Source organism: Panthera uncia, assembly GCF_023721935.1.
Source record: "Panthera uncia isolate 11264 chromosome C1 unlocalized genomic scaffold, Puncia_PCG_1.0 HiC_scaffold_4, whole genome shotgun sequence".
In the NCBI taxonomy this organism is placed as follows: Eukaryota; Metazoa; Chordata; class Mammalia; order Carnivora; family Felidae; genus Panthera; species Panthera uncia.
In genome coordinates this window covers 67,176,992-67,201,707 of record NW_026057585.1, presented here as the reverse complement: position 1 = coordinate 67,201,707, position 24,716 = coordinate 67,176,992, and the positions used below count along the sequence as shown (strand labels likewise).

Below are 24,716 nucleotides of genomic sequence, written 5' to 3'. Positions count from 1 at the left end.
GGCTTGGAATAAACATGTCTCTTCTCGGGACTCAGTTTCCTATACTGTAAAAAAAAAAAAAAAAAAGGCAAAATGACACCTGGGGGTCGGGGATTGGAGGTGGGAGCACTTGACGATGGAGGCTTTGCCCAGGTAGCAGCAGACCCCTTCCCCTTCTCCTCCCTTGTCCCCCTCCCACCGGGAGCAAGGAAAATTGTATTGAACTCACTCCTAAGAAACCTGGACTCCAGGCCCAGCTCCACCTTTCTTGCCCGTATGACCCTTCCCTCCCTGGGCCTCAGTTTCCCCTCCACATAAGCTAGAGCCTAAATATCCCAACTTCTGAAGTCCCTCCCAGCTGCTGAATTCTACAACTCTCTTTTCCTCCTCCTGCTCCTCTCAGGGGTGGGAGTATACACGGTGTGCATGAGTGTGTGCACGTGTGTGTGTGTGTGTGTGTGTGTGTGTGTACTGGGGGCAGGGAAAGCGAGAGAGTCCTGCAGAGGATGGGGTGGCAGCTAGGAGAAAAGGGGACCAGGACTTTCCATGCCAGTGGGGCTCAGAGCTTTCTCAGCAGCTAATGGCCCTTGGGGCTGTTTAATCATTACAGGAAAGGAACGAAGCCAGGAGCGCCTCAAAGTCCAGCGGGGTGGTGAGCAACTCTAACAGAGGAGCGTGGTGCTGGCAGCGATGGGGCCTGGAACTTCAGGAAGTGGGGTCAGGACAGTGACAGCTCCACGCTCAGCGCTGGGCTCCGGAGTCAGCCTGCATGCCTATGACATAGGGGTCCTGGTCATCTACTTTGTCTTTGTCATTGGCGTGGGGATCTGGGTGAGTAGGTTTGGGGCCTGGTGGGGGAAGCAGGCGCAGGGTGTCACCTCTGGCTGGTCGTGGAGCTGGGGGCAGGGTGGGCAGGGGGAAGGGGATCAGGAAAGCACAGGCTGAGATGGAGAGGTCTTTAGGAGTCATTCTCTCCAACCCCTTCTTTATAGATGGGCAGACTGAGGCCCAGAGAGGAATGTGACTTGCCTGAGGGCACACAGCAAGCTGAGGCAGTCCAGGCTGGGACCCCCATCTCCCAGCTCCCTGTCTCTATGCATCTGCTGCCTTTGGCCTCACCCATACCTGGCAGCCCGAGCCCCACTCCTGCCCTCCTCCCCATGCCACCATCGCTAGCTATGGGGACGCTCTACTCGCGGCCTATCCACCCTCCACTACTGGGTGTCTTGGCAAGGAGTAGGGCTTTCTAACGGAGCTGGGGTTCAAATGCTCATGGGAAGGGAGCCAGGTGAGTCCAAAGTTCCTTCTGTTCTCCATTGTTCACCTGAGCCTCGGTGCCGGGAAAAGGGGCCAGGCTCTGAGAGGTCAGGGAGCTCTGAGTTCAGATCCCAACTCTGACTGTTAGAGCCACAGGGCCCTGGGCACATGAGAACGATCTGTGAGTCTCAGTATTCTCATCCAGGCAGTGAGAATAATAAAGCCTATGCTGTAGAGTGGTCATGACCATTGAGCAAAAGGACACATTTAAGCATCCGGCAGAGGCTGGCACTCGGCTGGCAACAATACACGTGGCTATTATCACGGCCGCGGCCGCATTCTGGAGGCAGGGGACAATGGTTCCAGTCCCAGCTGGTACTGTGGCAAGCTCAGGAACATTCTCTGGGCCTCAGTTTCCTTATCTGCAAAGCAGGGTGAACAGCCCCTGCCTCCCAAGCTGGTGTGAAGGAGAATTGGGCAAGCAGCTGATCGTTGGCTCCTGGGAGGAAAAGAACCAGTCCTCAGTGACTTGGGACGAGCTGTTCCCTGTCTTCAGCCCTCAGTTTCCTTACTTGTGAGATGATTCCATCTGCTCATCCGGCCCTGCCCAAAGACCAGAGGTGACAAGGAAAGTTCCAGCAAAGGCTTAACAAGCACGAGCCCCTCTCCTCCCCATCACTCCCCAGTGACTGCATACTTTTCCTTGGGGGCAAAGAGGCTCCTTTCACATTTCTCTTTTTCCTTCCTCTCCTTCAGGTATTTCTCCCACCTCTAGACCTAATCAGAGACCTGTTGACTTTGGCATCTTAATAAAGTCTTCCAGTTTCCGCTTCCCTGCCCACTGCCCTGCTGCCAGCCCCTAGTCCCCAGAGGAAGTTCCTTCATGTCCACTCTCCTTTTGTTGTTCAGAGCAGTTCCCCGCCCCCTCCCCCCCCACAGGCTGCAAACCACCACCCACCAGTTCAGGGCAGGGGTCTGTGTGGGGTCCTGCACAGGCTTACCCAGCATGGTTTGACTTCAGGCCAAGGCAAGAGAAGCCCCCAAACAGAGCCCTACCTCTTCCGGGGGCTCCTGGGCTCTCTGTACCCCTGTCCCCAGTGTGTGGGAGTCCTGCAGAAAGGAGGGAGAGGGCGCCTCCATGCAACCCTCTCTATCAGATACAAATCACTTCCTGACACAAGTGTGGACAGAGGGAGGGCTCAGGGGACAATAGCCATAATCTTGCACCCTTGCCAGGTACCGTGCTGTTCATGAAGGCTTTAATCTCTGTCGGCCCTTTTGCTCTCTGCACCAGCCCAGGGATGAACGGTGAGGCCCAGAGAGAGGCTGTGACCCTCTCATAGGCACGTAGAATAAAACCTGTGAAACTGCCGGTCTCAGTTCTCCTGCTCTGTGTCACCCCAGTGCCTGCACCCAGGAATGGGGAGCTGAGGTGGGGCAGAGGTGGAGGAGCTCAGGAAACCTTCATCTCTCTCCCCTTCCTTTCCAGTCGTCCATTCGCGCAAGCCGAGGGACCATCGGGGGCTATTTCCTGGCGGGGAGGTCCATGACCTGGTGGCCGGTGAGTTGATCTTCCCCCCTGTCTCCTCCCACCATTGGATCCTCGTCTTGTCTTCTCTTGTCTGGACCAAGGCAGCAGCCCCCCAGATAAGTTTCCTGGCTCTGGGCTCCTTCTCTGTGGCCCAAAGTCACCCTATAACCCGAGAGACCTTGCTAATTAATGCGCCCCCCCCCCCGATAAGCGCCTCTTAAGTGCATACCCTAGGCTGGACACTGCACCTACAGAAATAATCTAGAATGTTCCCATCCTGGAGAAGCTCAGATTAGCTGGGCAGACAGACTCACAGAAAACAGGATGAATGCTGAGCTGGGGGACACAGAGGCGCTGTGAGCACGTGCAGGAAGCCTCTGGCCTCAGGGGAGGTGGGATTAGCAAAGACTTTCATGGGAAGCAGACACATCTGCTTAGTACTGTAGAGGAGTGACGTGAGGGGGGGGTCACAGAGGTCCAATCCCCAGCATCCTCAGGGAATCGATCCCGACACTTTTGTGAGCCCCATCTCCCCCCTCAGGCCACCTCACTTGTTTCTCTCGCTCCTCAAAACTAACTCCCTATTCCTGCAACACGATGGAGGGAGGTGAGCCCTGCCTGGAAAAGGCAGGGTGGAGTTGTCAGCCCCCCTGGTAGCTCAGGCTGTGTGCACACCTGGGCACGCGCAGCTCACACGCATGGCACACGAGTGCATGCTCTCACACGCCACCAGCCGTCCCTACAGCCTGTCTTGGTTCTCACCACTCTTCTTGCCTGCACTGGTGACAGACTCATTGAAGAGTAGAGGGGGCCCTGGACATTGACCGAGCTCTCTGGAAGGTTCAAGTATCTGGGACAGGAGGAGGTAGGGGCAAGGAGCTCTCATGCCTCTAGCACGAATCCCCAGGAGTGTGAGGGGCGAGGGGCTGGAAGCTCACAGGGACAGTGACTGGTCCCTGTCAGCCATCACCTCAACAGACGGAAGAGCACTCTGTTCAGTTGGTACCCACCCTCCCCCACCCCCATCACAGCCCTGGAGATGAGTCTGTAAGAGGGACAAGAAGCAGGACAGAGGGCCTCTCTGGTCCATCCAGGAGAGTGGCTAGGGGCGGCCGGGTGCCCGTCCAGTCCTGCAGAGAGGACATCTCCCTGCTCCGTGTGAAACTGTGTCTCACTGTAAGTGTGAGGAAACCCGAGGCCTCTGAGCAGGAGGAGGGTGTCCTCCAGACGAGCAGGGTGTAGAGACGACCCCTGCCTCCCACGAGCCTCAGTGGGGCAGGGCTTCTGCCTGCGGCTGGACGCACAACCTGCTCTGCTTGGTCCTGTTTGTGACACGAGCCCGTGTGTCTGTGTGTCTGGGCATCTGTTACACAGGTCCCATTGCTTTGCACCCTTCCCTACCAGGCCAGTCCTGAGAAGTGCCTCACTCCCCATTCTGTGGCCTGAGCAGAGTGTGTGGCTGGGAAACCAAGAGCAGAAGGAGTAACAGCATCCTTGTCCCCGACGGGCCCGTCTGGTCCCCCTGCCAACCTTGTTGACTGATGACTCCTCCAGTCATGAGCTGGGAGCCCTGGGCTGAGTGGGGCCGAGGCACCTCGCTGCTCCCGGTGAGGGAGCAGACCCAGTGTTCCATGCTCTGGCCAGGCACTCCCCACCAGCCCTGCCAGCGTCCCCAGGACCGCCTGAGTGTGTGTGCATGTGTGTGTGTGTGCATGTGTGTGCGGCAGCACGGAGTGGCTTCAGCATGAGAATCTTTGTGCCCTCGTGCTGCTCAGCTGTTTTCTGAATGTCTCAGTACCTTTCCTTTCTTCTCACTTTCTATCGCCCAGCACCGCTAGAACAGTCAGTGAGTGGGAACAGGTGAGTCCCCACATTTTACAGGTGAGGAATCTGAAGACTTGCCAGAGGGAGTGATTTCGTTAAAGTCACACAGGGCGCAAGGCTGGAGCACAGCTCTTCACCTCCGTCCCCGTCCTGCCTCTGCCCAGGCCCCGGAGCCCCTCCCTCTGCCCCTTTCCCGTCCAGTGAAGGATCCCATCAAATAATAAAAGATAACACTAATGAGTGCTTATTAGGTGCCCAGCAACAATCATGCACTAATTACTGGAGCCAGACAACCAGGGTTCAAAAGTTCTGTTGTTTACTAGTTCTGGAACTTGGGCAAGTCATTTATCTGTGCCTTGGTTTCCTCCTCAGTAAAATAGGGATAATAATAGGACCTACCACATAGTGCTGTGGTGAGGGTTGAGTTAGTTTGTGTGTGTGTATATATATAGATGTTGAGAGAAAGAGAGAGAGAGAGAGAGAGCAAAAGGGGGGCAAAGAGAGGGTGAGAGAATCCCAAGAAGGCTTCACACAGTCAGCCAGAGCCCGGAGCAGGGCTTGAGCTCATGAACCGTGAGATCATGACCTGAGCCCAAACCAAGAGTCAGATACTTAACCGACTGAGCCACCCAGGTGCCCCAAGTTAACATATTTAGACCAGTGCCTGGCACTTAGCAATGCTGTGTATGTACTAACCGCTATGATATCGTCCTTATTGTGTCTATTGCATCAGATTGTGTCTATTGCATCAGAGTTATATTATTGTGTCTATTGCTATCTCCTGGGGAAAAATGATCTCAACTCCGAGGCTGGCCCAGCCTGTGCTCAGCCCCTCAGCTCCTCCCTCTACCTGGCCTGGTGCTGGAGGCACTGGGTGGCAGAGGGCCTCCCCCAGTCCCTCTCATGGGGACCTCCCCACCTCCTCTCAGCATCCTTGCCTCTGGAGGCCCCTAGATGGGTGGTCCCAGTGCAGGGCCTTGTTCTCCCTGCATGGATGCTGTTTCCCATGGCTTCCCTTCTTTCCCACTTGGCCACTCACTCACTGGGTGACCTGGAGCCAGCGGCTTCATTTTTCCTAACATTATTTCATTCCTCTGTAAATTGAAAAGATTAAACCTATCCCTTGAAATGTTTATGAAGATTAAGTGCATTAGTGCCTATGAAATGCCTCACACTGTGCCCACATACAGTAGGTACCCAATAAACGTCAGCTCCCTCCCTTCTCCCCTTTGCTCCCTCCCTTCCTCTCCTCCCTCTGATTTCCTGACCCAGGCCCTGCTCTATTCACAGCTTCTGAAGCTCACGGTCCTGGCTGTAGATTGATTTGGATTAAAATTGACCCCGACCTTTGACCTCACTTGTGCCTTGCAGATTGGAGCCTCTCTGATGTCCAGCAATGTGGGCAGTGGCTTGTTCATAGGCCTGGCTGGGACAGGAGCTGCCGGAGGCCTTGCTGTTGGGGGCTTCGAATGGAATGTAAGGAGGCTGGTCTGGAGGCTTCTCAGAGATAACGAGGGTCTGAACGTCCCACACCCCACACCCCACACCCCACCCCACCCCTGGCTTTAGTGCTGAGAGGAACCTCAGAGGTGCTTGGAGAGGCTGTATGGTAAATCGAGAACCCATTTCACAGATGAGGAAACCAGGACCTGGAAAAGGCAGAGGGACTCATCAGAGGTCACACAGCACTAAAATCAGGTCCCAGGTCCCTTGCCTCCCAGTTCGGTGCTCCCTCACAGCGTGACGTGCACAGGAGGCTGTCCTTCCATGTGCATCTAGGACACGGGTAGATGTCTCTTGTTCTTGTTCTCCCCACTCTCCCAGGCAACCTGGCTCCTTCTGGCCCTGGGCTGGATCTTTGTCCCCGTGTACATTGCTGCTGGTGTGGTCACAATGCCACAGTACCTGAAGAAGCGATTCGGGGGCCAGAGGATCCAGGTGTACATGTCTGTCCTGTCTCTCATCCTCTACATCTTCACCAAGATTTCAGTGAGTACCCACCGCAATGTGGCCATCTTGTCTCCCTGAAAATGCTGAGCTTGAGTCGTGGCTTGTTGCTGGATGTAGGGATGGATGGATGGATGGATGGATGGATGGATGGATGGATGATGATAGATAGATGATAGATAGGTAGATAGATGATAGATAGATAGATAGATAGATAGATAATTGATAGATAGATAGATAGATAGATAGAAGGGAGGAAGGGAGGAAGCATGAATCCACATACCTTCAATGCACACACAGATGAATGAGAAGTACCTGTTAAGTAAATGACAGTGACTCTCTTTAAATAATTCCTAATCTAGAGTGCATTCATTCATTTCTCTCTCCATTAATTGATCCTCCATTAAGCACCATGAATTTGTTGCCTACATGTCACTGTTCAAAAGATCCTTATTCCTCCTCCTCTGACCTACACTCCGAAAACAAACCTAGGGCAGATGGTTCGCCCATGTCCACACAGAATAGAGCTGTGGGACTGAACTAAAGTTTGGGTCCTGTGACCCGGTCCAGGCATCCTGGCACTCCGTCCTGTTGTAGCCCTGGGATGGGTTCATGAAACAGCCATGCAATGGGATCAGCAAGCAGGCACTGAAGGGGACTGAGTCCACGAGCTGCCAGGTCGAGAGATGGGAAAAATGGTACAGCCACTTGTCCACCAATGCTGGAAAACAAGCCTAAGTCAGCATGTTGTCTGGTCAGCCGGGTCCTGTAATAAACCCAAACATGCAGAGCCTCCAGAAGTGCGGTCATCTGTCCTGGGGCTCCTGCCTGTCCGGTCAGCATGGGCCCCCTGGCAGCTGGGCGGGCCTCTGCTCTGCTAGGGAAAAAAGGGCCTCTGGGTGCTTGCTCTCTCTTCTCCAACCCCTGCTCCCCACTTCCTCTCCTCTGTCTTCTCTTCATTCCTTCCCCCCTGCCATCACGGCCCACAGATTATCCCATCAGTGCCGCCAGACCTCATTGCTCTCGGTTTCAAAGTTTTATGCGGTGCTCCTCTGCCTGAAAATCTCCACGGCTCCTCAGCATCCTCGAGGCCAAGCCCATTCTCCTCAGCATGGCACTTTAGGCTCAGCCTCATTATGTGATGAGGGCTGACAGCACTTGGTATGGCTGAGCAGGAGGCATCATACCCTGGTGGCCACAGCGAGGGCCTCAGGTGACCTGGACTCCTGGGTCCCGGCTCTCTGCAGACTGACATCTTCTCTGGAGCCCTGTTCATCCAGATAGCCTTGGGCTGGAACCTATACCTCTCCACGGCGATGCTTCTGGTGGTGACAGCTGTCTACACCATTGCAGGTAAGGCCGAGGGCGGGTCGCGTTGGGGTGCAGGTGCCTGGAGCAGAGACAGAGAGACAGGGAGAGGTGGAGGGGGGTCACCTAGGGATGCTACAGTGAGCAGGAGCGTGACTAGGGGACTGTCACCAGGAGTAGTGTGGCTGTGGACTGCTCCAGACAAAGCCACCAGCCTGCCTTCCTCTTTCTCCTCCAGAGCACCTCCCATAGGCCTGGGCACCTGGGTTCCTGGCTTGTGGCTAAGTCAGTTTGCAAATATAGGGAATTTAAACGGTGTTTGGTGGGGAGGGAGGGAGTATTCCTGGTAGAACTATCAGCCCAGCAGAGGAATAGTCTTGGGGTATTAAAAACAACAAGAACAAAGGAGGGAGGTGCAGCTGCGGTACCCAAGGGCCACTGGGGAGAGAAAGAGCTAGATTTGAGTGCCAGTGGCTGGCACCAGCCTGTGGGGGGAAGGCAGGCGGCTAGAATCGACCTGCTAAGAGGACTCCATGTCTTGTCTGGTCTCCCCAGTGTGGCCAAGCACAGGGCGGGCAGCCAGAGAGGAACCCCTTGTTGGTGCTGACTGATGAGCCCTCTCCTTGGGTCCCCAGGGGGTCTCACGGCCGTGATCTACACAGATGCTCTGCAGACGGTGATCATGGTGGGGGGCGCCCTGGTCCTCATGTTTCTAGGTAAGGTAGAGACCTGAATATACCCACCATCACATCAAAATTGCTCTCCGATTTGTCTTGGGCTTTCACCTCCATGCTGTGACTGGAACTTTCCAGAACACAGGGTCATGTTCCCCACCTCCCACCCCCATTTCCAGGGTGGGACTGCCAAAGAGCGAACTTCTCAATACACCCCACATCCTCCCTCATTCCCAAGTTGCATACCAGTTCTAAGCCCTGGGGCTCCACATGGGACTGGGAGGTGGGGTGGGGGCATGTGACAGGTCCACTGGGGTCTCGGAGCTGCGTCACTCACTGTGGTCTCTCTCCATAGGCTTTCAGGAGGTGGGCTGGTACCCAGGCCTGGAGCAACAGTACAGACAGGCCATCCCTAATGCCACAGTCCCCAATACCACCTGCCATCTCCCCCGATCTGATGCCTTCCACATGCTCCGGGACCCTGTGAGCGGGGACATTCCTTGGCCAGGCCTCATTTTTGGGCTCACGGTGCTGGCCACCTGGTGCTGGTGCACGGACCAGGTGATGCCTCAGACAAGCTTGGCCCAGACCATCACACACTGGGGTGGCTCCCTGTGGGAAAACCACACGTCTAGGTGCACAGAGTGTTGGGACTCATTCTGGAACTACCTCAGGTCTCGCCTATGGCTGAGCTGAGCCCCACCTGACCTAAGTGGCACACCTCCACTGCTCCCTTTTCAGGTCATTGTGCAGAGGTCTCTGTCTGCCAAGAATCTGTCCCACGCTAAGGGAGGCTCGGTGCTGGGGGGCTACCTGAAGATCCTGCCCATGTTCTTCATCGTCATGCCTGGCATGATCAGCCGGGCCCTGTACCCAGGTAAGAGCTGGGCAACGTTGCACTGGGGGGAGGGGTCACATGCTAGTTCTATTAAGAACACATGGGAAGTGCGTTAGGCTTTGTGGGCCACACATACAATAAGTATTTCAGTAGAAGAAATTTGTATCTGAATATCATTTTAAAATCCTACTTTCCTTTCATAAGGGAAAGAACAATGAAGGCATTCTTGGTGCCTTCCGAGGATGTTTGCCCTTTATCAAGATGTAAGGCCTAAAACGCAAAGGAGTCTACCAGGCTTTGCAGGGTAGTATATGGTCAAGGAATTTACCAGAGACAGCTAAATCATCGTACCCAGACATCTACCTGCCCCTTGACCCTCTGGCCTCTACAACAGATGCTGATTCCTGCCAGCGTCACCAGTAAACACGTCCCTGTAGGGTTGGAAAGCAAATATTGGGCTGAACCAAGAAGGCACACACAGGTTGACTCGCCCCTAACGGCCATCACTCTTCTATAGATGAGGTGGGCTGTGTAGACCCTGACGTCTGCCAAAGCATCTGCGGGGCCCGCGTGGGGTGTTCCAACATCGCCTACCCCAAGCTGGTCGTAGCCCTCATGCCTGTTGGTGAGTCCTGTCTCCCCCACACCACCCTTCACTCCATGCCCCAGCCTCCTCCAATCCCCAGTGCCCAGGAGGGATTGCACTAAACGTGGACACGGATGCAAAGAGAGAATAAAAAAACTTTCACCTCCACACTTCCTTCCCCAGTACACACACACACACACACACACTTTTCACAAACATCTGTAAGGCACCCATTCTGGCTCTAATCCTGGAGAGGCAGGGATAAAAGGCAGGCCCCTAGTCTGAGGCTTCATGCCATCTCCAGGACACCTGGGCTCACAGAGGGTACAATACTATGTCACCAGGGTGGGGACACAGCAGCATCGAGGAAGCCCTAAGGAGGCACCTGGCTCCACCTGGGAATGTCAGAGAAGGTTTTCTGGAGGAGAGGAAATGGAGCTGAATCCTGAGGAACATCTTAGGCAGATAAAGCCAGACGGGTGTGGGAAATGTCATTCGGGGGAGGAGGGGCTGTGTGTGCAAAGGCCCTGGGCTGAGAGAGAGCATGAAGTCTGAACTGAAGTCTGAACCGAAGTAGAGTCACCTGTGTGATGCACATGCGGGAGGAATGGATAGCCTTGGAAGGAGGCCGTGGCCATGCCTCACCATGGAGCAGAGCCTTTACGCTGGGTTTTAGGCCAGAGCACGTGAGGGGGACCATCTGCACGGAGGGTTCAGCTTAAGGGGAGGCAGAGAGACAGTTAACAAGGGGTTTGCAGTGGCCCGGGTGGGGGTGATAATGGTGTGGACCAGGTCAGTGGTTTCAGAGATGGACAGAAAGGGTTTTAAAAGATATTTGTGAGGTAGAGGCAGCAGGATTTGATGACTGATCATGTTTGAGGGATGAGAAAGAGGGATCCAGGGAGGCCTCCAGGTCCGGGGTTTACAATGACATTGAGAGTGGAGACATAGGAAAAGAGCCAGGTTTATAGAGGGAAGTCCTTGAGTTGGGCTACCCCTTCCCTTCAGTAGAACAAGAAATGAATTGGGGCACCCGGGCGGCTCAGTCGGTTAAGTGTCCCACTCTTGGTTTTGGCTTAGGTCATGATCCCCTGGTTGTGAGATCGAGCCCCGCATTGGGCTCTGTGCTGAGCATGGAGCCTGTTTGGGATTCTCTCTCTCTTCTTCTGCACCTCCGGCTCATAAAAACAAAAAGAAAAAGAAAAAGAAAAAAGGGAATGAATAAAAGAAATAGTGGAGCTGGTGGGACGGGGCCTCCACAGAGGGGCTGATTGAGGGACGTAGGGTGGGAGGGGAGCAGAAGAGGGGGGCCTAGGATAACTGAGCGTCTGGTATGGAGACTGGATATTATTAACCAAAGAAAGAAACAACAGGCCCTGGAAGAAGGTGCTGGAAGGTGCTGGCCTAGGTTTGTTTGGAACATTTTGAGTCTTTCAGGGAGACCTCCAGGAGGTGGTTAAGTATTTGGACTGAGAGGAAAGAGGGCTGAGGCAGGGCTGAGGGAGAGTCATCTCCCCAGGGAAACATGAGTAGTCATGTTTCCAGAATCTTGGTAATTTGAGTCATAGAGACCTCAGATAGCAACGGGATCCACCCTCTCCTGCCACAGGGGGCAGAACAGGCCCAGAAAGGAAGGAACTAGTTCAAAGATCACACACCTGGTTACTTGCAGAACCAGGAAGCAAATCCAGGGCTTCCCAGGGCCACCCGTCCCAGGCAAGGGCTTTAACCTGGCACCTCAGTGTCGGTGAAAAAGAACAAAAACTGAAAACACTCAATTATTAACCGTCACCCTCCTCCCCATCAGGGGCCCACTAACCAAGTGTCTCCAGGCTCTGACGCCCAGACTGAGACGTCAAAGCTGCAGAGAACCTGAAGGACCACTTAGCCCCACGGCTCTTAGGGATGCAGATAAGGGAGCTGGCACTGGGCAGGGTGGATGGGATGGCTCGCCCAAGGCCATAGAGCAGGGCAGAGGGCAGAGCGGGGCGAAGGCAGAGCTTATCCAGAAGCCGGCCTCTGGTTTTCCTGGACTCCTTATCTGCATGGAGGGGGACCTCATGCAGGGCCAGCACCACCCCCAGACTCCCGGCTCCACCTGACGCTGCAGCCTCCATGGCTCCCGGCGGAGCTGGCCTTCACGGGAGACCTCGCCTCTCCCCAGGTCTGCGGGGCCTGATGATCGCCGTGATCCTGGCCGCCCTCATGAGCTCACTCACCTCCATCTTCAACAGCAGCAGCACCTTGTTTGCCATCGACGTGTGGCAGCGCTTCCGGAGGAAGGCCACAGAGCAGGAGCTGATGGTGGTGGGCAGGTGCGCTGCGCCCCCTTCCGGAGTTCTCCCCTCCCTGCAGGCACCCCCCTCCCCCGCCCCTCTCCGTGCCCTGGGCTGCCCTGGGGAGATTCTGCGGGTGGGGAGTCCGAGCACCTGGTTCTAGCGTCAGATCCCTACATGACCTCAGGTTAGTCCCCCGCCGGCTCTGGACGCTCCTCCTCCAGAGTAAGGAGGAAAAAAAAATCTCTTCCCTGTGTGTTCAACTTTCTCTTGCAAGTGAGCGACAGAGTGAGAGAAGCTGACAAGGCATTTAAGAAGGGAAAGGTGAGCTGTGTGAGTGGACGGAAGTTAGCAAGTAGCTCGCCCCCAGGAGCTTCAGGATCGGCTCTGGGCCGTATTCCAGGATAACAGAAAGCCTGTTAATTTTCTCCATTGGACCCCCCCCCCCCCCCCCGCCCCGTCCATCCCCCTTGCATCACACCTGGCGCTGGGCACCCAGGGACATCGTGCCCTGCCCTGCCCTGCCCTGAGGGCTGCTCACGGTCTCATGATGCGGCGTGGGGGCCTGCCTCCATGGAGATGACCCTAGGAAGGCTGTCTCCAAAGGATGCAGAGCCTTACACACCAAGCTGAAGTATTTGAACTTTCTCTTGTTGGTTTTGATTTTATGCTTTTCAAAGTATCACTTGGTGGCTTATTTTCTTTTCCTCCCTAGGCTTGTAGTTTACACAGGGTTACTGTGTTTACACAGGTTACGTGGTTTACACAGGGGCACTGTCTGAAATCTTTGCTTCCTAATTTAAGGCTCTGTGACTCAGGTTTCTGGACTACCATGTTTATTCTTCCCTTTTGGTAGGCGGTACTTGAGTTTCGATAACTTGCTCTCTTCCATCTCCTGCCTTTGCACACACTGCTCCTTCCACCAGGATGCCTTCAGTCCACTGCTGCCTAATGGAGCCCTAGCACCTGCTCACTCTGCCCCCAGCCCTGTGCACAGCACCTGAGCATCTAAGGATCTACCTGTTGACGGTGGTAGCTGCCGCTCTAGTGGGGCCTGGGAGAGAAAATGTGCGAGGGAAGGGAGAGGAGAGGACAGGTGTGCAGAGACATTTCCAAAGAAGCGTCCTTTGAGCTCCCTCACAGCCCAGTTTCACTGCCATTTATTTCATCCACCAGTGGGGTTTGGGCGCCATCTCCTGGCCACACGCATTATTGCACCCAGCCTATCCAAGAAACGTTTTTTCACTGTTTTCACACAAAATCCGAAGGGAGTGCATTAGGGAACTTGAGCCTGAGCCAGGATCATTTGAAGGGGAGTCAGGAGAAGAAGGTGGAGTACCTGTTATGAGCTAAATGCCAGTGTAAGGGTGCAGGGGTTAGATCTTGAGGAGCCCAAAGAAGGGAAAAGTCCCTGAAGTTAAAGCCATCCTGGAGAAGAGGGTTCTCTTGCACAGGGTTTGAATGCAGAAGAGAAGGAAAGGCATCCCAAGCCAAGACCAGAGGCCATTTACTGAGGTGGGTGGTGCTGTGAAAGGTGTGGATTCCTTCCTGAAGAGCAGGTGGGCTTTATGACTTTAAAGACATCCAACTCAAAACTCCTGGGTTTCTTGGATTCTGGAATTCTGATATTCTGGGATTTTAACAGTCTGCATTTCCAGAACCTTGGCATTTCCGGTCTCATAGCATTCTCTAATTTTGTTCCCATGCATCCCTCTCCCTTCCCCTTTCCTGGTTCCTTTGCATCACTTTCCCCCCACCCCATGCCCAGCCACCCTGAGCACGCCTCATGGTGCCCTGTGTCCTCCCTGCAGACTGTTTGTGGTGTTCCTGGTTGTCATCAGTATCCTCTGGATCCCCATCATCCAAAGCTCCAACAGTGGGCAGCTCTTCGACTACATCCAGTCTGTCACCAGCTACCTGGCCCCGCCTATCACTGCCCTCTTCCTCCTGGCCATCTTCTGCAAGAGGGTCACAGAGCCTGTGAGTGCAGCAGGACACCTGTCTCTCCCAGTACACCAGAGGGGCCAGAGACCTGATCTGTCCTTAATCCAGGGTCTCTCTGTGACATATTAGACATACCCACTGCCCCATTCAGGCTTCCATCTCCCCATCCATCAGGTCTTGATTCATTCATTCCCTCAACAAACATTCATCGATCCTATTATGGGGGCTCCCAGATGCAATGATTTACAAGGATGGGAATCATCCCTGCCAGATGGGAGAAAAGGTGATTCAATAAGAAATAATAATGAAATATAATAACTGCTGTGAGAGTAGAGATCAGGGGCACCTAACTTATGGGATGCCTGGGAGGGGGTCAGAAGTGACATCTGAGCCTAGGCCGAAGGATTGATGGGGAAGAGAAGAGTGTTCCAGACACGTAGCATGGTGTGTGTGAAAGCCCAAGTCAGACTGGAGGACCTCTGGAGTCTGTTTCCTCTCTGACACCATAAGGTTCTGTATGTAGGCAATATAACAGCAATGAAGCAAAGTGCGGACCTGGGGAGGACCCTGCAAGCACGCCGTTCATGAAGCTGCTGAAAGCTGACAGCCTGGAGGAGCTAGAAGTCCCAGGAACCCCTCCCCCACACCAGATAGAAAAGAGGGGCCCAACTCCGCTGGGGCTAAGGGATGTCATGGACAGCCTCTGCAGGAGCCACATGACAGCTCAAAGTCATTGCAAAGGAGACCTCAGAAACCCCTCTCCCGGGGGAGTACCCAGCAATCTGTCTACTGTTTCCAGAGGTCGAATCTCCCTGCTGATAACCATAGCGCACAGCAGGGCTTGGTTGAATTCTGAGTGTTTTGCTCATCCCAGAATTCTTGAAATCAGGATCAGCATCTCATTTTTTAAAATACATATGGCAAACAGGTATAGATTAGGTCAACTGGTGTTATAAACAAGACAGGGGAGGTGCTGGGGCTTTTCTTTTTAAAAAGCAAAACAGGAAGAGCTCTATTCTGATTTTTTAATTTATTATAACAGAAAATCAGGATGGGGGATCCTGGTTTTCCTTGCTTATTACAAAAGCATATTCCATTCTAGTTGAATACTAAGCATCTATACAGAGTATCAATTTCTCTTATCATTGCACACACAAAAACTACAAGCCAATAGGTTGAGTCACCGCTTTGATCGTTCTGGAATGGAGCCAGGATCCAAATCCTAGTGTGTCTGACTCTGGAGCCTGTGCCCTTCCCAGTGCACCACTCTGCCCGTCTTTGAGTTCAGACAAAGCCTCAGCATTAATGGGGAGCTCACTAAGGCAGACCTGCAAACACCCTAACAACCCAGTGGCTTTTAGCTTCCGAGGGCCTTGCAGCTGGACCTCACCCCTGCCCGTGTCTGCCCTCTCTCCATAGGGAGCCTTCTGGGGCCTCATGTTTGGCCTGGCAGTGGGGCTTCTGCGCATGATCCTGGAGTTCTCATACCCAGCCCCAGCCTGCGGGGAGGTGGACCGGAGGCCGGCCGTGCTGAAGGACTTCCACTACCTCTACTTTGCACTCCTGCTCTGTGGGCTCACTGCCGTCGTCATCGTCACTGTCAGCCTCTGTACCACCCCCATCCCTGAGGAGAAGGCAAGTGGAGTGCTTGTCCTGGGGCCCCACGAAATGTTCTCCCTACCCCCAGTGTCTGAAATTCTACTGCCAAGTTTTACTCCATTGGGTTGTCTCTTCTGCAGCCACACAGAGTCCTTGGGAGGAGGAGCTCATTGGGTTAGTAATTCCCATGCGAAAAGTAATTCATTCAATGGGAAATTTACTCAATGAGCACCTACTGTGTGCCGGGCTCTGTGCTAGGGTTACCAAGATGAATGGGGCCTGCCAGCAAGTGTCGGGGACAGGCACCAGCACACACAGTTACTCTACCACAAGAGAGTGAAGAAGGACCAAGCTCAAAGGGAGGGGCCGAGGACAGGAGGGGCTGTCACCCCTGGGGGCTGCATCGGGTTCCCTGACAAGGTCACTTTGAGCTGGCCCTAGAAGAAAGAGTAGGGATTCATTGGCCAGTTGAGACACAGGTAAATGAGGGGAGTCCACCAGAGCGAGTCCTCAGCACTCCTGTGCTCACAGATTTTCCAGTCTTCAGACTTTGAAGCTGTCTTTTGAAACCTTTCTTCATTAGAGCAAAAGAGTATTGGCTCCGGCTGCCATGACACGAAACCACAATCTGGGGGGTGAAACAACAGAAATGTATGTCCTCACAGTTCTGGAGGTGAGAAGTCTGAGGTCAAGGTGTCTGTAGGGCTCTTTGCTCTGAGGCCCCTTGTCCTTGGCTTGTGGATGCTCTCTGTCCTCACCCTCTCTTTCCTTTGCCCGTCTGTGCCCTCGTCTCCCCTTCTTTTGTTTTTAAAGTTTATTTTTCATTTTGAGAAAGAGAGAGCACAAGCAGGGGTGGGGCAGAGAGAGAGAGGGAGAGACAGAGAATCCCAAGCAGGCTCCCCATCGTCAGCACAGAGTCCTATGTGGGGCTCGAACTCACAAACTGCAAGATCATGACCTGAGCTGAAACCAAGAGTGGGACAGTTAACTGAGCCCCAGACACGCCCCCTAGTCTCCCCTTCTTATAGGGACACCAGTCATGTTGGATTAGGGCCACTCTATTGTCTTCATTTAACCTTAACTACCTCTTTAAAGGCCTTCTCTCCATGTATAGTCACATTCTGAAGTCCTGGGGGTTAGGACTTTAACATAAAAATTTGAGGGAGGGACACAATTCAGCCCCAAAATAACAGAGCCCATGCCAGAAGTTAGTCCCTGAAACATTGGGTGGAAGTTATGAATAACATCGCTGACCTGTATGGTGCTTTAGAGTTTGCAAAACGACTTTATACCCTTGGTACCATTAATTCCTACCGAGGAGCCAAGAGAGACCAATTTCTCTGGCGGCTCACTCCAGAAATGGTCTCTCTTCACTGCCTGAATCTTCAACTTCTTCTCCATTGTCTGCTCTCTCAGCCCCACACTGAGATGTCTCACACTTGAAAATCCCCTCCCTTCCCTAATTACGGCTACCTCCCCTGCCCCCCACCCTGCTCCTCACCAGGACACCGTGCAGAGGGGTCTCCACCCCAGCCTTACTTTCCACTTCTTGTATACGTCTCATCCAGTCTGGTGTCCCACCTTCCCACTGCAACTGCTCTCGCCAAGACCCCAATAACCTTCTTGTTGCAGAAAGTACTGGTCACATCTCATCTTCATCCTCAGTGAGCTCTGAGAACCAGACACCGCTGACCACCCCCTGCCTCCTGAAGTGCTCTCTTCCGTTCACTTCCGTGACATATTCCTCTCCAGTATTGTCTTTCCACCCTCTGCTCTTCTGCCTTCTCTGTGGTCTTCAATGTCAGGTTTCCTTAGGAACCCAAATATGGCCTATAACCCTTCTCCTCCACACTGTCTCTGAGGTATCTTATCCGTGTCCGTGGATTCAACCACCCTCTACATGAAGACAAAACTCAATTCTCTGTCGCTAGCCAAAGATTCAAACCCCAAATCCAACTGCCTCCCATGCCATGAAGTGACACCGCCCATATACTGCTCAATGACACACGGTGTAAGTCTGAAGTAACATTTATGAAGATGTACTTACAAGGGAAGATGCAGCCCAGGCTCTCACGACCATGCAGAGGCGTAGCTGGACGCCGGCAGGAAGGGCCCCAGAAGACGGCCTCTCACCCTGCACCGCTGTACATATTTGTAGGAATCTGGGGCGGGGCAGGGGATACCTGGGTCAATATGGAACCAAGAGCTGCCTGGCTACGAAAAAAGGCTGTTTGGAAAGGAGGCTATCCAGAGCTCAGTCACGGTTGGGTCCAACTGATATCAGCCAGAGGACTTGCTGTGCGTTCTGCCAAGCCTCCAGAAAGGGAGGAGAGGTCAAGCCACCAGGGCTGTCCACGGGACACAGGTGTGGTGCTCCTCACCTGGACACCTCCACCCTGCGGAGGCGGGCTCTGCTGGCAGTCTCTAGGCAGAGTCCTCCAGCTCACCCACCACCCATCTGATGGCCCACGGCAGGAACCTGAGAGCCATGTCTGCGGATTCCTCGCCCGGCTCATTCAATCAGTCACCAAGGCCTGTGGGTCTTCCTCCTCAACATCCCAAAGACTGCCCCCTCCATCTATCCCAGAGGCTCTGTACGTCTTGCTCTGCTTTTCCAGCAGCCTCCAGGCAGGATCCCTTTGATTCACTCTGAGAGATCTTTTTTTTTTTTATGTTTATTTATTTTTGAGAGACAGAGCACGAGTGGGGGAGGGGCAGAGAGACAGGGAGACAGAATCCCGAGCAGGCGCCAGGCTCTGAACTGTCAGCACAGAGCCAAATGCGGGGCTCGAACTCACAAACTGTGAGATCATGACCTGAGACGAAGTCAGATGTGTGACCGAGCCCCCCGGGCACCCCTCCAAGAGATCTTTCTGAATTCCACAACTTAGAGTCTCTTCCCTTTGTCTGAAGTCTGCAGTGACTCTCCATTGCCTATGAGTTTCTGTTTACGAGTATCAACTCCACAGCCTGATCTTGGAAGCCTTTTGCCATGTGGCACCTGCCTCCCTGTCCGGCTTCTTTCCTCCCGGTTTCCGAGCATGGAGCCTGGAACAGGTGCTCAGGGGTGCAGATTTTCAAAGACAGAGCATTCGGCTGGAGCAAGGCCTCCTGACTCGGCCCTGTGCCTGTTCCTCGAGCTCCTCACTGCTTTGCCAGCCTCCTTGAAGGGGGTTGTCTTTTCCCACAGTAAGACTGCCCCTCAAAAGTAACTGACTCAAGCGGTGTTTTCTTTCCCTCCAGCTCGCTCGCCTGACGTGGTGGACACGGAGCCATCCCCACTCTGAGTTGGAGAAGGAGGCCCCGGAGGGCACACCAGGGACCTCAGAGATGCCATCTGGGGCATGCCCTCCAGGAGGCGGAGAGACAGAGAACTCCAGCCAGGACCAAGACCAGCACAGAGGTAGGCTGGGGGGTCTGCTGGGGGGCACACGCCGCAGAGGAGCAATGGGGACAGATGCCATGTCATGGATCCCCAAAGACCCACATTTGGGAGTCATAGGGGATGGGGTCTCTGAGGGATGCCAAAAAAGTCACTTTCCCTTCCTACATGGCTATTAAACTATTTGAGAAGACAAACAAGAAGGCAGATGAGAGCCAAAATATTGCCATTTATTGTTACTGATAAATGACAGGTGGAAAGATTCATTTTATATCCATGGGGAGGTGTGCTTCCTTCTACTGAAGGCCAGCATGAGGCAGAGGAGCCCATCAGCCGCCTGCCCCTGTGAGCACTGCAATGCCGAGCGGGAGGAGGGAGAGACAGAGCCAAGCATGCCCTCTTCGCGCTTCCCAAACCTACCAACAGGGACGTCCCTTCACCTCCCCTGCGGAGAATGAGCCTCAGGTCAGAAAATCAAAGGGTGTTACACTGAGTTCCCTCCAGATGGAAGGAAACACGAGGCACATCAAAGTAACAGTGCCCCACCCATATTATTCATTTATTCCCCATACAGCTTAGCAATTCTGCCTCTAGTCGCACAGAAGCATGGCTGTCCCTCCTGGGACTAGAGCAGCCGTGTGTCTATACAGTTCTCTCCATCTTCATCAGGTCCCTCCAGACCAACCACCATTCCTATGGGCATCCTCCTTGAGCTGCTGTGGGCCATATCAATTTTGCCCCCTGGAGGCTCTCAAAGGTGTTAGAACAGTACCTGAGTTAGGTTTACTCCAAGGCTGCACGGTATCTAAAGTGGAAAGGTGGCATAAGACATAATGTAGCTGTTTTAGACATAATGCAGCTATAGCTTTTCTAGAGTGTGATTAAATAATGCCGTTAAAACATTCTGATATAATGACACTGGAGAGATTTCCTAAATTATAAAATTCCTAAGGAAAAATTACAGTCAGAAAAATTAGTTTGCAAGCAAAAGCCCCAAATCAAATTCTATTGCCCTCAGAAATTAATAATTTAATGAAATGTAAATTCTAAATTTACTTCCCGCCTCAGTTAGAGGGAACCCCAGCACCTGGGTGGAGTTGGGGTGCCTTCGGCAGCGGCCTTCTCCCTTTGGGTTTGGGGGTTCCTCCCAAGCCTCTGGTGTCCAAACTTTCAATAATTCACTTAGGCTGAGAGCCTAGGTAAGATCATCAAAGTGCCAGCTGCTGGACCTGAACAGCTGGTGGCACTGTGCTGCTCAGGCCCCTCGCCTTCCCCAGGCTCGGGGGGGGGGGGGCTGTGTTCCCCCAAGACCTGAGAAAGTGCCCACCTTTCTCGAGGCCCTTCACCTTTGCTTAAGGCCCTTCCTAGAGAAACAGCCACATGCCTGGATCTAATGACATCGTAAGTTCCAGGACCCCACCAAGAGCTAAGACTCACATCTTCTTGCCCAAGCTGTGGCGCTTAAAAGCCAGTGGTCCACGATAAAAGCTATCTGTAACGGAGAATGTAATCCTTTACAAACTTGCAAGGTCAAAACCCACAAGGGCTTACTTCAGAAAGCGCCACTGAAGCTCAAAGTCCGATCAGGTGCCCCATTAGTTCCAGTGTGTTTTGCTCTGCAAAATGTAACCCCGGACTCTTTCTCAGGCTTTGTGGTCCATGCACCAGGTGGGGTCTCAAAACTGTTTCTCCCCCAGTCATGGCAAGAAGCAAGCCTTGGCCCCTGTAAAATGTATGGCACAGAGGAGGCACAGGCTCTTTTAGGTGAAGCAGGTAGCGAGAGAACAAAGAGGAAGAAGCTGGGAAGGAAGGGCACAGCCTGTGCCCTCCCGGCTGACCCCCAGCACTGCAGACTCATGTGGTGGTTGCACCTCCCTCCGGCTGGCCCCCATGCCACAGGGCAGAGCCCGGCCCTGGAGAAGCAGAGAGATGTCTGCTCCCTATTGGGGGCTGGCTCCCCAGAAAGACTAAGGAGGAGCTTCCCGCTCCTTCCCATTAAAGGCGAACTCTGGGGGCGCCTAGGTGGCTCAGTCGGTTAAGCGTCCGAATTCGGCTCAGGTCACGATCTCGCGGTTCGTGGGTTCGAGCCCTGCATCGGGCTCTGTGCTGACAGCTCAGAGCCTGGAGCCTGTTTCAGATTCTGTGTCTCCCTCTCTCTCTCTGACCCTCCCCTGTTCATGCTCTGTCTCTCTCTGTCTCAAAAATCAATAAACGTTAAAAAAAAAATTAAAAAAATAAAATAAAATAAAATAAAATAAAATAAAGGCGAACTCTGGACTCCCCCTCACAAAAGGCCCACAGGCATGAAGGCTCATCTGTGCTGTCCTCAGGTTAAACAGCAAAACGGCAGTGTGATTTTGTGTCCTAGAAAAAGAACGATGAAAAAATTGTTAAGGACAGCAGAGTAGATCTGAAGGAAGTGTATACAGCCAGGTTGTGGACACGGTTAGATGTGCTGAGCACCTCGTAAGAGGCGCTCTGGGCCTCAGAATCGGCACGTGACTCCCTGTGTGTCATCTGCCCCTAAGGGGGGGCCCTGAGAATCAGAAGAGAGTACTTGGAGGGGCTTGTAAAATGATAAAAGCTAGTAGAATTGAAATGCTACATGCCTGGCACTGCTTACTGCAGCTTGTCGCTGGATGACCTTAAGCAAGTCCCTTCCTTTCTCTGAGCCTTTCTCCTCCTCCTCCTCCTCCTCCTCCTCCGTACAAGGAGGGAGCCAGACCAGATGGCATCCGGAGTCTTCATATCTCTGACACTCCGTAGTCACATTGAACTTACCAAGTACCAAGTGCCAAAGTCATTAAGACAGTAATGTGGGTTCCGTTCAACCTCGGTGAAAAGGTTTTCATATTTTTATTTTAATATGCTATCCGCTAATGCAAAAAGGAAACCCCTTAAAAATATTTTATTACTTCTTTTCGAATGTAGTTTTTAATGAACTCTGTTACCCTTTAACCTCAAAGCAACCCGGCCCTGGTGCTGGGGTCTGCATGGGCACAGTCTCACGTGCGGTGAGAACATTACAGTTTCCAGAGCCTCTCCCTGCTGCTCCAGCAGGAGTCACTTTTTAAAACGCTACCAAATGTCCATTGTCATTCGATGCTCAAAACAACCCGGAGAAGAAGCGCGCGGTGCGGCAGGCCTATCCGAAAGGAAAAGAGCCTGCCGCTGGGAGACGCGGAGGAGGGTTGCACGGGACCTCAGGCAGACCAGCCGGAGCGGCCCTGGCGCGGGAAGATCTCTCCGGCCCTCCTGGGACAGATCCTGCCCCGCCTGTCCTCGTGCTCTGAATGGGGATAGACCCCGTTATCCTCACCCCGTACCCCACCCTGCGGCACTGGGAGGCTCTGCTGGACGGCGGACTGTAGCCAGACCGGCTGTAGCCAGAGCTCTCTCCCAGTCCCAGCCGGGCGCCCGGCCTGTTGGCTCGCAGGAGGGGCCCAGCGCCACCCGCCCCTCTTTCTTCCGTGTCTCACCAGCTCTCCCTCCCCCCACCCCCTTGTCATTTCCCTCCACCTGGCCTGCCCCCGCCCTCCTGGTCCTTAGCCCGGCGCAGGCGCTGGGGCCGGCTGCTGTGGGACTGGTTCTGCGGGCTGGCCGGGCCCCCAGAGCGGGCGCTGAGCCCCGCGGAGACGGCCGCGCGCCAGCGGGAGCTGACCAGCATCGCCGAGGAACCGCTCTGGACACGCGTCTGCAACGTCAATGCCGTCCTGCTGCTGGCCGTCAACGTCTTCCTCTGGGGCTATTTCGCGTGACTTCGCAGACCCGCAGACCTCCAGCGGACGCAGAGGAAACGGGGCCCAAGCCTGCGGCCTCAGAGACGGGCTTCCCTCTCATCTTGCCATGGAAACCGGCGACCACCGAGGAGGAGACACCAGACCCCCCCCCACACCCACCAAGTGGAGAAACGGAGGCCAGAGAGGGCTCTGGGTTTGCTCAGGGCCACACAGCAGGACTCGAACAAGCTCTTTTTCCATTACACTGCCTTACATCCCTACCTCAAAAACAGTTTCCACCCTCTTGGTGCGTCTATTCAGGACTTTTTACTATGCATGTGTTTTAAGGTGTAAAAGAGTGGAGGATGTAAGAAAAAGGGTAGCAAGAACATTACAAAAGTCCAAGTGTATCTTTGCTCACCCATATCTCTTCCTTTCTCCCTGTCTCCTTCCCCTCCCTCTCCAGTTCCCCACCCCCAGTCATCTGTTTCTAGCAGGCGCTACCCCAGAGGGCCTTTACTTCCCCTGACAGCCCCAAGGGAGTGAGGGACCGGGGTGGAGTGTAAGCGTGGCCACAGACCGAGTTTTGGGCAGGGAGCTCTGGGGCAAAGGAATCTCCTTGGCACGACTCAAATTCTGCCCCTTCCCACTGTCATGTCCAAACACGTGCAGAGTCTCCACGGCCTTGAGGAATTTGAAGTCCAGCTGGAGAGACAGGACTTGTTGAAAAGAATAAGCCCTGAAGAGGGCTAGCATGGGTGGCCTAGGAGCCACGGCGCCTGGGCCCCTGCCCCTCTCCTTCTGCCTGCCAGGCACCCACCTACCCTGGAAAACACCATGACCGGAAACTGGGTCACGATCCCACTCCTGCTCCCACGTCCTCTGACCTGCCTCTGTGGCGGCACTGATGATGGTTCTGTGATGTTTATCTCCCCTAGGAGATTGAGTACTCCAAGGGGCGAGGACCAAGGGCCATGTCCCGAGTGACTTTGTACCCAGAAAGTAACAACATTCAATAAATGGTAGCCTTTGCGTGGTGGCTGGCTGGGTTGTGACTGGGGGAGCAGGCTGGAGGGGGAGCCTCCTTCAGCTGGAGTGAACACACTGCATCTCAGGTGTCTGGAAAGAGACCACAGCCCTGTCCCATTGCCAAGGACGCAGTGAGAAAGGTCCCTTTCTTTCTCTCTCTGCATCTAGGCTGTCCCTACTCTCGTCGGACCCTCTCCAGTGCTGTCTGTGATCATCATTCCATGCTAACCACTCACTATAATTGACCACAATTAAAATTCTAGTCCTTTGAGGCTTAAACGGCTGATTTTATGCACACCTCCTATTGCCAAATTTGCTCCAAATTTCAGTGTCCTCTGACCCTTTGACTTTCCCCGTGTCACCTCACCTGCCCATGCTTTTCTCATTGTTCCCCACTGACTTTACAGGGAACCCAGCTTTCCCCCTTGATTTTCCCCAAAACCATTCCCATGAAGGATTTGTGTGCAACCGATTATACTGAAGGCTTGGGGAGGGGAAGAATCCTAAACCACAGAAGCACAATTGGAAATTCAATATTGAACATGCCTCTTTTCCAGAGCTCCTCAGCAACCTGCTATGAGGGTTCCCCACAGATCTCCCAGGCTCTAACCTGCTGTCTGCACTGTGGTGCTCACTCCCTCCTCACTGCACACTCTCCACATCCTGCAGGCCTTCTCCTCAGTGTCCCGTCTCTTTGTTTTATTGAGCCTGTCTGGATCCACACCTCTGTCCTCCAGCCCAGGGGTGCATGAGCATGCTGTCAAACATAGTAGGGCTGCAGGAAGGGTGGCCACTCTCCTTCTCTACTCTCTTCGCCCGGTTA

The 24,716-nt window shown here is 53.8% G+C and overlaps 1 protein-coding gene across 1 annotated transcript; it reads left to right on the top strand.

Annotated features, from left to right (window-relative positions):
* Positions 1 to 374: 374 nt before the first annotated feature.
* On the top strand, positions 375 to 24,398 carry SLC5A9 (solute carrier family 5 member 9). The gene is made up of 14 exons (XM_049617215.1): positions 375 to 810; positions 2,726 to 2,797; positions 5,963 to 6,067; positions 6,416 to 6,580; positions 7,786 to 7,891; positions 8,482 to 8,562; positions 8,876 to 9,081; positions 9,262 to 9,397; positions 9,876 to 9,983; positions 12,109 to 12,259; positions 14,032 to 14,200; positions 15,584 to 15,799; positions 19,007 to 19,166; positions 22,695 to 24,398. The coding sequence occupies exons 1-14, from the start codon at positions 670 to 672 to the stop codon at positions 22,901 to 22,903; spliced, it is 2,025 nt and encodes a 674-aa protein (XP_049473172.1). The 5' UTR covers positions 375 to 669; the 3' UTR covers positions 22,904 to 24,398.
* Positions 24,399 to 24,716: the final 318 nt, after the last annotated feature.

Coding starts and splice junctions, on each gene's coding strand:
- SLC5A9 (XM_049617215.1), top strand. CDS start 670: ATGGGGCCTGGAACTTCAGGAAGTGGGGTCAGGACAGTGACAGCTCCA. Junction 2,798..5,962: donor GGTCCATGACCTGGTGGCCG/GTGAGTTGATCT, acceptor TGTGCCTTGCAG/ATTGGAGCCTCTCTGATGTC. Junction 9,082..9,261: donor GGTGCTGGTGCACGGACCAG/GTGATGCCTCAG, acceptor CTCCCTTTTCAG/GTCATTGTGCAGAGGTCTCT.